The following is a 17,758-nucleotide window of genomic DNA, read 5'->3' on the forward strand; positions in this document are numbered from 1 at the left end:
TGCAACGGTCAAGTTCAAAGAGACATTTATAAGCACTATGCAAAGCCTCTCACAATAATAGATCTAATTACCTTTAAATATGTTTGTATAACTGAAGTTTCATATTTTCAAACTTATTTTCAAAAAACATGAAATGCCATCCCAAACTTTCTTGGAGAAAATATTTGCATGCAGGACAACAAATACAACTGTGGTCTGCCTTAAGTCAGTGTGAATTTTTATTAACAGCAAAAAAACGCTTTAAAAATCAATAACATTTTCTATTTAATTAACTGTCTTTAAAGCTTCAATGACTGAGAAAAATTTAAATAATGAGAGATAAATTAGGTTGATTTATCAAAGCTTACTGCACGTTTCAGCTTCATAAAAAATATAAATTAATGAAAGCAAACTAACCTGTTGTACAAGTGTCTCGGTGGAGGAAGCAAGGGAATAACTGTGTTACTTAAACATTCACAGAGAGGGCATAGGAATTCACCATTTTCAACATCATAACTTGTATGCACTCGCAGTCTTTGCTGTCGTCGTTGTTCTTTTGCCTGCACTGCATCAAAATACCTTAAAAAGTAGAAACATTCATTACACACAATAATGTACTAAAGTATATCTAATAAAGCTACTTAAAGCTAACAACAATCAAATCCATGTGTGCAACCATAAAAATAAGACACTGCAACAGCAGTTGTTACTGACTAACGTTCTGCAGACTCCTTATCTTAGAACTTTCCACAAGTGTCATCTGGAACTAGTGTAGTGGGGCAGGGGGTGGTGGCAGGGGAAGATGGGGTGAATCGAAGTACTACCATGAAGTGGTCTGGCAAGTACACACAGCACCTTCTTAAGTGACATCTTGTGATAAACCTATCCCCAAAAACTCATTGTATTCATTCTTTTCTTCTGCATACCCCAGTTGTTTGGACGCCAGAGAATGTTTTTGCAATTTGCAAGTATGGCAAATTTTATTTTCATTCTTTAGATTTACAGATGACTTTCTTAAGTACCCTCCCAAAGTCTAATGCTGGAGATTGACTCACAAACACCAATATTGTGAGGGGTAAGAGAATTAGATAAGAGTCTTATCGAACATTCAAATCCCAAATAGCTGTGAATTAGCATCAGTATTCAGCCTAAGGTTTTTGCTGTGAAAGATTCACACCCATTAAGCCAAATCACGTCAAAACACATGCAGGGAACATCGCCAAGCACTTAACAAAATGTTATCCTATTCCTGTGGATTTTACACCCACCAAATATATACTTAAGTATCATTAAAGTGCCCAATACACATCCAAAAATCTAAAATCCGTCTTCCATGAGAAGAACGTTTTAAGACTGTAGCTGTGTAGAGTTAAAAATAAGTTACTTACCTTTGGAAAATCTCTTTCTGGTATTTACTCTAACAGCAGATTCCATACCTTTTAATTTCCCATAACTTGAATAGTCCCAGACACCAGACTGTATCAGGAAAATTTTCAGCAATTGCTTCCATGCGCTGACAGATGGACCCATCGTACTCTATGAGGGCCTTCCACCGGCTCTGGAAGTGATGGTAAAAAGCCATACATAAGACCACCCCTATTGCTGAACTAACTTTCTTTTTACCTCTTCTGCATATATATATCAATGTGACTGATTGGAAACATGAAAGCGTACCCAACCCAATATGGGACCAATTTACAATAATAAAAGTCGACTCCACAGAAAAGGAAACGGAAAAGCAATTCGGAATCATCTGTTAGATACATTATCCATGAAAAAGGACTTTCTCAAGGCGAATGCATGTAATTAAAGGTACGCAGACGAAGACGTGTTCATTATGGCATGGTAGCCATGATTATTATTATTTATTTTTATAAAGCGCGATAGTCACCCGGAGGTATCCCAGCGCTGAGGAACCCTGAATTCACCAAATCAGCGGAGCAAGAAACTGAGATAGGAAGAAAGGGAGGATGAAGGGTCAGAGACAGGGGGGGGGGGGGGGGGGGGGGGGATGGAGGGGGGGGGGTGCACAGGTTATGGAAAGAGATGGGTTTTTAACAGCTTCCTGAAGCGCAGGTATTGAGGTTCAAGTCGTAGGTTGCGAGGAAGAGAATTCCAAAGGCGGGAGGCTTGTACCGAGAAACGTCTTCCTCCTGTTCGGGTTTTCCTGAATCTTGGGGTGTTGATAAGGTTTTCTGCATTGGAACGGAGGGATCTAGAGTTTCTGTAGGGGGTGACAAAATTACTGAGGACAGGAGGACCTTGGTTATGCAGCGATTTGTGGACGAGACATAGGGCCTTAAATTTGACTCTCTCCCTTATGGGGAGCCAGTGGAGGAGTTTGAGAGCGGGTTTAGCAGATGATCTGGCCGGGGTGTTAGTGATGATCCGGGCGGCCGTGTTCTGAATTGTCTGCAGTTTAGTAAGGGTCGCTTCGGGAGCGCCCAGGTAAATCACATTACTATAGTCCAGCCTCGATATTATGAGACCTTGGACTAATAGTTTTTGGGATTTAGGGGGGAGAAGGGGCAGGACTTTCCTTAGAGATTTTAAGAGACCAAAGCAGGTCCCCGCCACCTTCTTAGCTTGTGAAGTGAAAGAGAGATCGGAATCGATCCACACACCCAGACTTTTCACCTCTGTTTTTGGGTCAGGGGGCGGACCCAAACAAGCTGGCCAGCTGTCCAGGGGAAGTGAGGTTCCTTTCGGGCCAAGTATAAGGACCTCGGTTTTTGTCCCATTAAGCTTTAGGGCTGATCTGTTCATCCAACGATGGACCTGCGTAAGGCAGTTGAAGAGATCAGCTTTCTGTTGCTTGGGATGGGACAGAGACACCACTAGTTGTGTGTCGTCGGCGTAGCTGACGACGCTCACTCCGAAAGGGGTGATAACCTCCTCCAATGTGGACATATAGATATTAAATAAGGTAGGGCTCAGGGAAGAGCCCTGAGGGACACCACATTGGAGGGGCATTTCGGAGGAGCGGGCGTTCTTTTCCCAAATCTGGTAAGACCGTTGGGCCAGGAAAGATGAAAGCCAGGATAGGGCTGTACCTTCCACTCCAACTCTAGCCAATCTTTCGATGAGGAGTTGGTGGTCTACGGTATCGAACGCTGCGCTAAGGTCGAGGAGGATCACTGCCACTGATCCTCCCCCATCCAATAGTGCTCTGGCCTCCTCTACCGCAGCCAGGAGGGCGATGTCCGTGCCCTGTCCAGGTCGGAAGCCCGTCTGGGAGCTTTTTAGTTTGTTATTGGCCTCTAGGAACTGCGAGAGTTTCCTGTTGACCAATTTTTCTGCGACCTTGCTCACTCCAGGCAGTAGGGAGATGGGCCTGTAGTTAGCCAGGTTCTCGGGGTCGAGCGTAGGTTTCTTCAGAAGGGCTTTTACCACCGCCTTCTTCCAGCTTGAGGGTACAACTCCTTGTTGGAGTGAGGTATTAATCAGATGGGTAAGGGAGGGGATGATAGTAGGGGCTACCTCTTTGAGGATACGGAGAGGAGCAGGGTCACTAGGGGAACCGCTCTTCATGGAGTTGAACGTATTTCTCACCTCGTCTACCGTGACCTGGCCCCACGTGGACAGACAGGTGGAGGTGTGTGGGAAAGCGATTTCTTCCTCAGGACTGGAGGGGGGGATAGATTCCAGAATTCGTCGGATTTTGTCGTGGAAGAAGTTGGCCAGTTGCTGGCATTTCTCCAGGTCGACTTTAGGATCGGAAGTGGGTCCTAGTCCTTGTCCTTGGGGTTTTGAAAGCTCTTTAAGGATGGCGTACGCTTCCTTACTGGAGCTTCCTGCTTTCTCTATTCTCTCCTGAAAAAACATGCTTTTGGTTTTATGAATAGCAGTTTTATAGGTCAGAAGAGAAATAGAGTAGATGTTCTTATTGGTTGTTGTTTTGTCGCGCCTCCAGGAGCGTTCGTTTTTTTTACACTCTTGACGCAGAACTTTGAGCTCTGGGGTGTACCACAAAGCGGGGGGTATTCTTTTAGGTTGTTTGAGGGTGGTAGTTTTCGGAAGCAACGTATCCAGGGAGGAAGTGATCCAATCGCTGAATTGTTTGTCAGCTGTATTGGGGTCAGAGGAGAGCGCAGGGATGGACTCTGCAAGAGAGTCAGCCCATATCTCAGGTGATAGTTTGCGCCATTGTCGGTCGGTAACTTGGGTTTTAGGGATTGAGTAAGTGGGTGTGGGGATTTCCCAGGAAAAGGGGACCAGAAAGTGGTCCGTCCATGGTAGGGTCACCGGTAGGTTAGTGGTCATTGTTGCTATGTTGGTGAGGATCGGATCCAATAGATGGCCCTTATCATGGGTAGGCTCGTTATTCACTAGACGAATATCTAAAGAAGTTAAATCGTGTCTAATGTCCGATGCTGCTCGATCCGTGGGGTCCAGAAAATGGACGTTCAAGTCACCTAGTATAAGGAAGTTGGGGGTGGAAGAAGCTAGTTGTGAAACGGATTTGAATACAGCGTTGATAAAATTACCCGGGGCCCCTGGGGGGCGGTAAATTAGAAGCCCTGCCAGGGTAAGAGCTGGGGAGATTTGGATGGAGAATTGACCGCTCTCGCAATCCTCAATACCAGCGTTGGTCATCCGGCAGGTAAATTGTTCCCTGTGGATTATAGCTACCCCGCCTCCTCTCCCTCTAGGTCTATTGAGGGCTTGGCAGATATACCCGGTGGGGAGGGCCGTGACAACATACAATCCATAATAACGAACTAGAACATGGATCACATGTGTCCTGATGCTTGCAGATAATGCATTCAAACAGGCATTGAGAAAGTCCATTTTGGAACGAAATGAGTTGGTTGCAGATGTTTAATTGTTTATTAATCAATGATAAAAATAAAAATTTGGAGTTAAAACACATCAAGGCATTTGGAATTGTTCATCATTATGAATTTTTGACACAAGCGGGTTCAATACTGTTGTGTAATATGTAATATGTAATATTGAAAGGATTGGTTCCAGGAGTAACTGGACCCATAAGACCAGTCTATCACTTTAGAGTAAAGTTTCTTGAATGCAAGTCTATATAACTACTTGGTACTATTGTAAATTGTTTGATGTCTTCTAATAGATACTTCTAATTGCAGACTTCACACCTCAATAGATACCAAGAGTACTTCCTAATTGGAGGTGGGTTCTGAGGAGTGGACTTCAAATCAGGACATCTTTCACAAATGAGGGAGCAAAATGGCCCGCTCTTGGGACTTGAGAGTCTTGGCAAAAATCCCTGATGAAGGTGTGGACAAATGCCTATGCCACAGCCTGGGATATGGTCCAGTCCCTCCCAGTGCAGTGGTGACGACCTTGGCTTTGACTGAATAAACCTGGCGTCCCTTAAAAGATCCATCATGGCCAGTACATAGCATGCATGCAAAGGACTATCCATCTAGACTTGGTCCACTTCAGAACTGCCCTCCCTTTTTTAACACCAGCAAAATGGCAAAAGCTGGTCATCCAACCAGAGATCCTTAGTTCAGTCAATGTAAAAGCTGAGCAAGCTTCTCCTCTTCCTTAGAGGGATGTGACAGAGAAAAAAGTAGTGAAAGGTATGGGCAGTCCCACATGATTGGGTGGCACCACTTTCAGTGAAAAGTACAAGTCTGAAGCACACATTTGTAAGGTTTTAAGGGGTTATATACAGAGGATGAATTGACAGCACTTGCAGTTCCCTAACAAACAACCATCAATAACGTCTGATCCAGAAGAGACTCCAATAGTCGCAGACTCTGTACCTTAGAATTATCCTGAGGCATCAGACTGTATCCGAAAAAAATTTGTGAGCAGTACATTTGCACACCAAAAGGTGGAGTCGTTTGGCTCCACGTGGCATCTTTGGCACTGGAAGTGACATGCGCGATACCTACATAGGCACCACTCCAGATGGCTGGCGTCAGTTCTTTTCTTTCCGCCCTAGTCAGCACAGATCTGGAGAGAGCTACCTGTAGTAATGTATTCTCTTATGCTTTAGAATTTTCACTAGCACCATGGTAATGGAATGTATATACTTGAACTCCCAGGGACTATTACTAATTTCCCTGGAAGCTGTGGAGACGAACAGTAATTAAACTCAAGGTGTATCCACTTACCTTGTCTTTGTGGTCACTTCACTACCCCTAGTCGATTTTTTACTGATCTTTTCTAGACTTTTGTTATGTTATGTTATGTTATGTTATGTTAATTATTTATTTCTATAGCGCACGGCTACTCAAAAAGAGTGTCCCGGCGCTTTATTGGAGAAAGAGACAAAACTGCAACATACCAACATAACACCAGATAAAAGACTAAAAGAAGTGTGGGCCAGAGATTCACGGAAGACCGGCTACTGAGTGAACAGCCAAGTTTTAAGGCCTTTCCTAAAAGCCAGCAGGCTGGTGGCTCCCCGCAGGGCCAGTGGTAAAGAGTTCCACAGCTGAGATGCCAGCAGTCCAAAAGAGCGGCCTCCGAGGCGCGCTTTCTTTACCCGGGGGACAACAGCAAGGTGCAGGGATTCCGACCTCAGAGACCTGGTCGGATGATAAAAGACCAGTCTCTTTTGGAGGTACTTAGCTCCCTCCTTGTGAAGAGCTTTATAGGCCAAGGTCAGCGCCTTAAAGGCGATCCTCTTGCGGATAGGAAGCCAATGTAAAGTTGCCAACAGGCCCGAGGCCCTGGAGCGCCTACTAAGGCCAAAGATTGCCCTGGCAGCGGCGTTCTGCACCACTTGAAGCCGCTGCAGCAAGTACTCTGGAAGGCCCAGGTAAAGAACGTTGGAATAATCCAACCTGGACCCAATCAGAGCCTGGACTGTCAGCGTCCTATGTTCCACGGATAACAGAGGAAGGAACCTCCGCAGCATCCTAAGGATGCCAAAGCAGATGCCCGACACCCCCAGGATCTGGGATTTCAAGGTAAGCCTGTTATCCATCTTCACCCCCAGATTCTTAGCAACCTGAGAGGAGCAGGACGGAGGGAACATATCCAGTGGCCACCAAGTCTGCCAATCTGGCTCTGTGTCGCACCCAAAGAAGAGTACTTCGGACTTGTCGGAATTGCACTTAAGGCTGTTTAGATGGAACCAATGAAAAACAGCCCCAAGGCAATCCCGAAAACTCTCCCCATCAAAGTCACCTCCTCTCTTACAAGAGAAGAGGAGCTGGGTGTCATCCGCGTAGGATACGATCTGGGCACCATGCGACTCCACCAACCAAAGTCTTTTTTGAGATTTCTTCCCCCTTGTGAGGTAGAGATGTTCAGTAGGAAGGCTGGCTTCAAGCCCTGCGGCTCCCGTCATTTACAGATCACTGGTGCGTGGAGTATGACGACGACGCTTAGATCTGTGCTGATTGCCATGCCATGCACTTCAAGGCCTTGAGAGAGTGGTACCTGAAGGTCCTTGACGCTGAACGAGAGATGCCACTGTGGTCTTATCCCGGTCTAGGGAAAGGTCCTGGGATCGGTCGCAGAGCTCAAGATCCTTGACGGCGCCCCGCCCGTAGTCGTCTTCAAACAAAATGAGAAAGTGCTGTTATTCAAGGCCTGGTTATGCAGTTAAGCCTGCTCCTGGGCCGGCTTCGCTCCTCCTTGTGTTTCCAGGAGATGGTGCGATCCAAGCCCAACTTCCAGAGTTCTATGAGTCCATGCACCTCATATTTGGAGGGCCATCCCAGCTGGCGAGCCTTCAGGCCCTACTAGTATCAAGGCCTGGGATAACCCAAACCTGCGAGATGCACAGCCCTAAGGTTTAAAATGTCTGCACATTTTACACATTTTTGGTTAAATGAGTTTAACGAAAATATGACACAAATAAAGAGCGAAAACGTATATTGCTCGTTATTACAATGGTACAGTGTGAATAATAACAACTTAAATCAGTCCATGTGGACTGGAAATGAACATATACCAATTTCTGTTATATAATACAGTGTTTTCCAAACATGTGATGCAAATATAACAAAAAGTTATAAAATGAGTCCCAATGCCTTTCGGGTTAAATTAACCCTTCCTCAGGGGTGCTTCATAACAACAGGGTAGTCGAGGCAAAGTACAGATATCCTCCGTGTTGAACTACAACAAAAACATGAGAATGTAAGAAAATTTCAAAAGTTATGGATACATATGGTCATACAATAGGATTTGCACATCACTATGAAAACAGTGCTCCCAAAATAGCGAGTACATCAAGCGAAATGTGAACGTGTTTATGTGAGACAGATAACCTCACGATAACTCGACAGATGAAAGACTATGCGAGGTAATCAGAAATAATACCAGGAAAAAAGATGCGTACGTCACCCAGTGTGTGAAAACCGATGCGGCGTCAAAGTCATACCCTCGCAAAGGATTTGCAATGATGTGTCTTTAAACAAACGAGAAGTACAAAAAACATATAAATCCCAACGCGTGCAGGTCTGGTGTAAGTAAGCATCTCATGTGTGTAGGGCCACGGCTTACCACGATTCGTAACATGAAGTCCCGTCACTGCAAAGAAAAGCAGAGCGAGACGTCAACTGTCTGACCCCCTGTTCAAAATATTATGAGAAATAAAATAAAAAGGAGTGCCCGAACAACTGGCCAAAGAGGAATGCTCACCTCTAAGTATCTGCAACCTATCCTCCTCTACTCCAAACTCTAGCCATCCGAACCGTGTGTGATGACGAGTGCGCGTATGCGACACATTTAAAGGAAAGCGGCAACCTAGTAACCTGAAAAAAGTGCCCAAACAACGGTGCAACTTTATTGCTATACCTCAAGTATGAACCTATGCGGACTCGTGGTGTCAATAACTGTGTGGCTACAAGTGCATGATGCTATAAGGATGTGAAAAAAGTGACAAAACAATTTAGTACGCCGTGTGGTGATAACCGCAACTATACTCTCGTGAAGAGATTATAGCATATACACGATTCTAATGCTGGCGCCGTGAAATTAATATACCGGCTAATCAGCCTTCATAGCAGCTTGTCGAACAAGTTACTTACCTTCGGTAACGATATATCTGTAAGAAACATTAGTTAGTGTTAGATTCCTTACCTTAGAATATCCCCAGGCGTCAGTCTGGATCCGGAAACTTTTGCGTAGCAGTACCCCTGCGCGTCGGTAGGCGTCGTCTGCAGGCGTCCCCTGCGGCTCCGCGTCCGTCGTTGGCGTCGTGCGCCGTGATGACGTCGCTGGAGTATATAGACGCCGCCTCCGCGCGCTGACGTCAGTTCTTTGCACACAGCATTTCCGAGCCAGGAGACGCAGAGCCATGAGAGAACCAACACTGGTGCCATGTAAAAACTAGGGCCCTGAAAGGGATGACCTTAACCCTAGGTATCAGTTCGCAGAACGGGGAGGATGGGTGGGTTCGGTAAGGAATCTAACACTAACTAATGTTTCTTACAGATATATCGTTACCGAAGGTAAGTAACTTGTTCATCTGAAAGAAACACGTTAGTGTTAGATTCCTTACCTTAGAATACATACCCCAGCAATACCAACCCCGGTGGTGGGTCTGCGAACCAATACAAAACTACACCAGAAAGTCCTGGAGGACAGAACGGCCAAAGAAGCCATCCCTCCGGACTTGACTGTCCAGGCAGTAGTGCCTCGCAAAGGTGTGCAGCGAGGCCCACGTAGCCGCTTGGCAAATGTCCTGCAAGGGGACTCCCCGGCCCAGGGCAGTAGTAGCCGCCGTGGCCCGAGTGGAATGGGCCCTCAGCCCAACAGGAGGCTCCTTCCGAGCCAAAGAGTAGCACGCTTTGATGCAGAGGACGACCCATCGAGAGATGGTTCGCTTACAAACCGCCCGTCCCTTCTTCGCACCCACGTAGCCAACAAACAGTTGGTCATCCACCCGGAACTGGCGTGTGCGATCCATGTAGAATGAAAGCGCACGTTTTGGGTCCAGACGGTGGAGCCGCTCTTCATCCTTTGAAGGATGCGGAGGCGGGAAGAAGGAAGGGAGGGTGATGGACTGCCCGATGTGAAAGGCCGAAACAACCTTGGGCAGGAAAGAAGGTCTAGTCCTCAGAACCACCTTGTCAGGATGAATGGACAGGAAAGGAGGTTGGACAGAAAGAGCCTGGAGCTCACTCACTCTCCTGGCAGAGGTGATGGCAACCAGGAAAGCCGTTTTTAAAGTCAGGAGACGGAGAGGACAAGAATGAAGGGGCTCAAAGGGAGCACACATCAGGAAGGTCAGAACCAGGTTCAAATCCCACTGAGGCATCACAAACGGAACAGGTGGAAACATGTGAGTGATGCCTTTTAAGAACCGAGTTACAATCGGGGATTTGAACAAAGAAGGCTGATCAGGAAGCCTCAAAAAGGTTGAAAGGGCAGAAAGGTAGCCCTTGATAGTGCCCAGAGCAGAGCCCTGCTGGGCAAGAGAAAGAAGAAACAGAAGAACCTCCGAAAGAGGGGCAGAGAGAGGATCCACAGCCTTTGCTGTGCACCATGCCACAAATCTGTTCCACCGACAGGCGTATACCGACTTAGTGGAGGGACGCCTGGCTGCCAGAATAACATCACAGACTTCAGGAGGCAAGTCAAATGGCCTCAACTGCCGCCGCTCAATCTCCAAGCATGGAGGTGGAGACTGGACAGGTTCGGGTGGAGGACCGTCCCCTGCTGCTGCGACAGAAGGTCCTCCTGAAGAGGCAGGCGGATCGGGGGACCGACCGACATGCTGAGTAGCTCGGGATACCAGTACCTTCGAGCCCAGTCCGGAGCCACAAGGATAACTTGGGCCCGGTCGCGCCTGATCTTCTTCAGCACTCTGGGCAGAAGTGGTATAGGCGGAAAGGCGTATAACAGACCGCAACTCCACTCGCGCCGAAAGGCGTCGCCGTGCGAGTGCCGTCTTGGAAACTCCAACGCGCAGAACTGATGACATTGCGCGTTCTCTTCTGTGGCGAATAGATCTAACCAAGGCTCTCCCCATTGCAGAAAGATGCCTTGCGCCACGTCCGAGTTCAGACGCCATTCGTGATCCATCGAGCACCGACGGCTGAGTTCGTCCGCCCTGGCGTTCAGAGAACCTGCCAGGTGTTGAACCGTCAGAGTCACGCCCTGACGTTCCAGCCATTGCCAGAGGCGCAGAGCCTCATGGCAAAGGGTCCACGACCCCACTCCGCCCTGTTTGTTGCAGTACCACATGGCGGTGGTGTTGTCGGTGAACACCTGCACTACACTCCCGTTGACAAAGGGGAGGAATGCCTTCAGTGCCAGACGAATCGCCCGCAGCTCCAACAAGTTGATATGGAGCCGGGACTCCGCCGGAGACCAGATGCCTCTGATCTCTGCCTCTCCCAAGTGGCCACCCCAGCCCTGGAGGGACGCGTCCGTCACGACAACGTGCTCCGGTTGGGGAAGGGAGAGGGACTTGCCCCTGACCCAATCGCGGTCCGTAAGCCACCACTGCAGTTGTCTCGCAGTGCCCTCCGAGATCAAGACGTGGTCGGACAAGTTGCCCTGATGCTGGGCCCACTGAAACTTCAGGTCCCACTGCAGAGCTCGCATCCGCCACCGGGCGTGATGCACCAGAAGGATGCAGGAAGCCATCAGTCCCAGCAGCCGCAGCGTCAACCTGACCGAAACTCGGGATAGCGGCTGAAAGATGGGAATCAAAGCCTGAATATCCCGAACCCGCCGTTCCGGAGGATAAACCCGAAACTGCGCCGAGTCCAGAACCGCTCCGATGAAGAGGAGCTTTTGAGAGGGGCACAGGTGTGATTTCGGCACATTGATGGAGAACCCCAGGTCGTGCAAGAGGTCTGCCGTCATCTGAAGGTGGTGGACGACTGTCTGGGGCGAGCCCGCCTTCAACAACCAGTCGTCTAGGTAGGGGAAGACTGAAACCCCTAACCTGCGCAGATGGGCTGCGACCACCGCCATCACCTTTGTGAACACCCGTGGGGCGCTGGTAAGGCCGAAGGGGAGCACGATAAACTGAAAGTGCTCCAGGCCTACCGTGAACCGCAGGTAACGCCGGTGGGCCGGCAGGACGGGGATGTGAAAATAGGCGTCCTGCAAGTCCAACGCTACCATCCAGTCTTGCGGGTCTAGAGCAGCCAAGACCTGAGCTAACGTCAACATCTTGAACTTCTCCTTCCGGAGGAAGCCGTTGACGTTCCTTAGATCCAAGATAGGACGTAGGCCCCCCTTGTCCTTCTTGGGCACCAGAAAGTAGTGGGAATAACAACCACGCCCTACTTCTGGCCCAGGAACGCGCTCGATGGCCCCCTTGGCCAAGAGGGCCGTAACTTCCTCCTGCAGAAGTGTCAAGTGGTCCCCCGACACACGGTGGTTCTGCGGTGGCATGGCTGGAGGAGAGGTCTCGAAGGGGAGGGAGTAGCCCCTTCGGACAATTTGCAGCACCCACCTGTCCGAAGTGAGTGTGCGCCAGTGAGCGTGGTGATGGCGAACCCTGCCACCCACTGGCGTCACATGGGGCCGAAAGCACGGACTAGGAGGATTTTGGGGTAGATGCTGCGGGGGAGGGTGTGGTCTGACCCCGCCGTTGTCCCCGACCGCCACCACGGCGGTTTCCACGGCCGCCACCGCGTTGAAAGGATTGTTGCGGCGCGTGGCTGGCAGCACGTGTGGGGGCGCCCCTTCCTTGGCCACGAAAGGGGCGAAACGAACCCGGTTGCTGACGCTGGGTCGAGAGACCCAAGGACTTGGCCGTGACCCTAGAGTCCTTGAAGCGTTCCAGCGCGTGGTCCGCCTTGTCACCGAACAGGTGACAGCCATCAAACGGCATGTCCATCAGGGTATTCTGGACATCAGCCGAAAAATTGGCGGATCTCAGCCAGGCGTGGCGACGAATCGCCACTGTCGTAGACATAGCTCTGCCCAGCGAGTCGGTCGTATCAAGACCACACCGAATTGAATATTTCGCTGCATCTCGGCCCTCAGCCACAGCCTGACCGAGTTTTGCCCGCACCTCCATGGGGCATTCTGGCAGCAGCTCCGCGACCGTATCCCACACAGAGTGGGTGTAGCGGCCCAAGAGGCAGGCGGTGTTGCAAGACCGCAGGCCCAAACTAATGGACGAGAAGACCTTTTTGCCAAACTGGTCATACCTCTTGGATTCCCGGTCGGGCGGGGCCGACGGGAATGCGGACTGGGAGGTCGAGGCCTGGATCACCAGACTCTCAGGAGTGGGGTGGGTAGACAGGTACTTGGGGTCGTCCGGACAAGGACGGTGGCGCCTGGCCACGTTCCGATCAACAGGCGCACCTGAAGCGGGCCTGGACCACGTGCCCAACAGAACGTCTGACAAGGCTTCATTAAACGGCAGCAGTGGCTCCTGTGGGCATGACTGCGGTTTGAAGACCTCGGTGAGGATGTTAGGCCTCACGGCCGCGACGGGGAGCTCAAGGTTTAAGGCCTTGGCAGCCCTCATCAGCACCACAGAATAGGCAGCTCCCTCCACCGATGCCACGGAAGGAGGAGAGATCAAACCAGGGTTAGGAGAGTCGTCCAAACCACTGGCATCCCCCAAGTCACCTGTCCAGTCCGGGTCATACTGGCACTCGCGAGCCAGAGGGTCCTCGGACCCCTCCCAACCTTCACCGTACTCCTCATCCTCTCCGTATTCGGAGTCAATGATGAAGACCGGCTCCTCGGGGTTCATGGGCCCCATCGGCGCCGGGACCGGCGTCGAGCGACGCCCGTCCGGCGCCGCGTCCGGCGTCGGAGAAGGTAAGGGGACGGCGCCGCCCGGAGCCGGCGTCGGAACCCCACCGCCGGCCGGAGCCGGCACTGGAGAACCGGCGCCGCGCGGGGGCGGCGTCGGGGGTAACCCCGATGGCAACGGCGCCGGGGAGGCCGGAAGACCAGCCGGCGCCGATCCCGAAGGCCCTTGCGGCGCCGGGGTCGGAGCCGTCGGCGGCGCCGGGGCCGGAGCACCCGACGGCGCCGAGGCAGGGACACCCGAACCGCCAGGGCCCCCAGACGGTAGCACTGGGCCCGAAGGCACCGTAGGCCCCGTCGGAGAAGCGAGCGCCCTCATGGCCATGAGGAACGCCTCGATCTCCTCAGGCGTCGCGCCATGCCCAGGGACCGGAGGGTATGAGGCAGGCCGCGCCGGCGACTCTCGCGGAGCCGCGGGGTTGGGGTCACCCGAGCCCCCGGCCGCATCGCGCGAGCGTCGGGGGGAGTCGGGGGTACGATGACGACGCCCCGACTTCTTGTGCTTCCTACCTGACGAGCCTGACGAGTGGTGTCGACTTCCGGAACGCTCGGCGCGGCTCCGCGACCGCTCCCTCGAACGCTCTCTCGACCTCCGGCCGGACCGGGACCGCTCCCGGTCCCGACGTGGGGCCGACACCCGGAGCTCCAGCAGCTTGCGGGACCGCTCCCGCCTAGCCTTGTTGGTGAGGGCCCGGCAGTCGACACAGGAGTCCACGTCGTGGTCGGGGCCCAGACACCGGAGACAGAGGCGGTGATGGTCCGTGACCGACATCGTGCGCTCACAGTCATCGCAATTCTTAAACCCAGGCATCCTATCAGGCACAGTAAGAGAAAAAATAATCGAAAAACTTGGTCAAAGACCGGAGTACTGCTCTTCAGATCTGCGTCCACTGGCGCGGAAAAAAGAAGAACTGACGTCAGCGCGCGGAGGCGGCGTCTATATACTCCAGCGACGTCATCACGGCGCACGACGCCAACGACGGACGCGGAGCCGCAGGGGACGCCTGCAGACGACGCCTACCGACGCGCAGGGGTACTGCTACGCAAAAGTTTCCGGATCCAGACTGACGCCTGGGGATATTCTAAGGTAAGGAATCTAACACTAACGTGTTTCTTTCAGATATACTTGATATGCGAATCTGAACTGTCAATCTGGACGCGTCGTAAGAGTCAGTGAAAAGCTAAATATGAGGAATGCAAATATAACATCACGTGACTACTGAAAAGTAGGTTTACTGGCTAGTGAGGCCATAGAACGAACTGGTGCCTTAGGGTGATGAAAACTAACAATTGCAAAAAAATAAAGGGTGAGGGCCAAAATAAAAACTTGGGGCTAAAATAAAAACTAGGTAATGCCATGGAAGGAATTGGTGAAAAGTGTTCATGTGCAAATCCTGTACAGAGACAAGTATACATAATGCTCATTAGTACATCGTGTCCCAGACACAGATAATACAAACATATGTACACGGTTACATAAAAACTGTCATGAATAATCATAAGAAGCATAATAATTTGTAGTGGTCATGAAGATCTCCAGGGATGGTCGTGCCCAAATATTTAATCCAAAAGGTCTCTCTAGGAGCTAAAGATGTGCTATAATCTATGCCTGCAACCGGATCAATTTTTTCAAGAATGGTGAATCTGATCTGGGAAATAGTGTGTGATGTGTTAACCCAGTGTGTGGCTAAGCAGGAATTAAGGTTTCTATTGTGAATCATGCTTTTGTGTTCTATTATGCGTGTTTTAATTTTCCTTGATGTCCTGCCCATGTAAAAGAGCCCACATGGGTCCCACAGGTTCAGGAGGAGCCCCTACTTGTTCTCTGCCGGCAGTTCCACCATCGTGGCCAGTCAGGCACCATGGATCCACTGATAGATCCCGACTGGCGCAGATAGTATCACCTTCCTCAGCGCTGGTGCTGATGCAGACGCTCCCGGCACCTGCCGCCTGGGGCTAATTCTAAGGTAAGTAATTTGCGGCTAGAAGTCTAACATTTCAGCTGCTCTTCGGACTACTACCTCAAAAGGGGAACTTTATGCTGCAGAAGCCCTCTTCTGGGAAGTGCAATTCGGTATCAGGGAAGTATCAAGACCACTAGAATTTGTCCACTCTACATACAGGCTATCATCAGCATAATGAGGAGGCTGGAAACTAAGCACCTCCTCGCAATCATCCACATCAAGCAGAATGTTCAAATACGATGCATAAAATGCCTTGAGCCTTTGCTAATACTGTAGAATTCCTGGCACTGTATGGGGATTATCCCAGACCACAGGCTGCACTTTTGTAATCTTGAACCAATGTATTATTTGGGATTGGGCTGGAAGTGGTCCAGTATCAGACACTGGCATCTGAGACCAGCACCGGAAGAGGCAGGACCGGCACAGCCTTTGCAGGTGCTGAGATATTCATCCAGCCCCTGCTAGAGCCCATCAGGGTGCTGAGTTAGCTCCATCTGGTTAAAGTCCAAATGGGGGCTCTGGTGGATCCATGTGCCTGAAGACATGCCTGATGGACCCAGGGCTCTCTTAAACAGGTTCAGCATAGCCTCTTGATGGCCTTCAGCTTCTGCTGGGTCAACAGCGGCCAGAAAGGCACAAGCTGTGTTGAAATTGGTTTAGCAATGAGCTCCAAGCTGGATGACTGCAACAAAGTCACGTCATTGAAGGGCAGACTGCACAACTTGTCCCTCAAGTAGGAGGGATGGGAAAGAGATGAATCACGTTTGAGCTTCTTGTGTCTACAATTTACCCGAGGATGGTGACCTAAAGCAGGATCGGGAACTGAAGCAGGAGCACACTCTAGAATTACAAGTGATCTGACAATTTTCTTGTGCTCTACAACAGACAGTTTCGCCTGGCGCTCCCTGATGGCCTTCAGGTCCAAAAACGGAGTCTTGGGTTAATGTTTTTGAAATTAGTCAGATCTTTAAAAAACATAGCTCAGACTTGCGTACTTGGACATGTATCAGAAACTATTTAATTGGAGATAGAAACCGGACAAGACCCCATTTTCCTCAGCAGTGTTCATCCTGGTCATAAGCAGCTCATTAAGCTGTCAAAAGCAAACAGTACTCGAAGCACAAGTTACTTACCTTCGGTAACGATATATCTGTAAGAAACAGTTGTTAGTATTAGATACCTTACCTTAGAATATCCCCAGGCGTCAGACTGGATGCGGAAACCTTTGCGTAGCAGTACCCTTGCGCGTCGGTAGGAGTCGCCTGCGGCTCCGCGTCCGTCGTCGGCGCTGGGATGACGTCGCCGGAGTACTTACACGCCGCCCTCGCGCGCCGACCTCAGTTCTTATACATAGCTTTTCCGCACCAGAAACGCAGAGCCATGATAAAAACCAACACTGGTGCTATGAAACTAGGGACCTGAAAGGGGATGACCTTAACCCTAGATATCGGTTTGCAGATCGGGGAGGATGGGTAGGGCGGTAAGAAATCTAATACTAACTACTGTTTCTTACAGATATATCGTTACCGAAGGTAAGTAACTTGTGCATCTGAAAGAAACAGGTTATTATTTGATTCCTTACCTTAGAATAGATACCCCAGCAATACCAACCCCGGTGGTGGTTCTGCGAACCAATGATCACACCAGAAAGTCCTGGAGAACGGAACGGCCAAAAAAGCCATCTCTCCGGACTTGGCTGTCCAGGCAGTAGTGTCTTGCAAACGTGTGCAGTGAGGCCCACGTAGCTGCCTGACAGATGTCCTGCAAGGGGACTCCCCGACCCAGGGCAGTAGTAGCCGCCGTGGCCCGAGTGGGATGGGCCCTCAGTCCAACAGGAGGCTCTTTTTTAGTCAAAGAGTAGCATACCTTGATGCACAACACGACCCACCGAGAGATGGTCCGCTTGTGCACCGCCCGACCTTTCTTAGCGCCCACGTAACCAACAAATAGTTGGTCATCCATCCGGAACTGGCATGTGCGATCCAAGTAGAATGAGAGCGCACGTTTTGGGTCCAGACGGTGGAGCCTCTCTTCCTCTTTCGAGGGATACGGAGGCGGAAAGAAGGTGAGGAAGGTGATCGACTGCCTGATGTGGAAGGCTGTGACTGCCTTGGGCAGGAAAGAGGGTCATGTCTGCAACACAA

The 17,758-nt window shown here is 50.4% G+C and overlaps 1 protein-coding gene across 3 annotated transcripts in view; it reads right to left on the bottom strand.

Moving 5' to 3' along the window:
* Window positions 1–17,758, bottom strand: part of UBR2 (ubiquitin protein ligase E3 component n-recognin 2) — a 1,804,160-nt gene that overhangs the window by 565,367 nt on the left and 1,221,035 nt on the right. For all 3 annotated transcript variants that reach the window (XM_086927821.1, XM_086927820.1, XM_086927822.1), the window contains one exon: window positions 397–558. In XM_086927821.1, coding sequence (XP_086783947.1) covers window positions 397–558 — 162 coding nt within the window. The remainder of the gene's footprint in view (window positions 1–396; window positions 559–17,758) is intronic.

This window comes from Lissotriton vulgaris, chromosome 6, assembly GCF_964263255.1.
Source record: "Lissotriton vulgaris chromosome 6, aLisVul1.2, whole genome shotgun sequence".
Classification (NCBI taxonomy): domain Eukaryota; kingdom Metazoa; phylum Chordata; class Amphibia; order Caudata; family Salamandridae; genus Lissotriton; species Lissotriton vulgaris.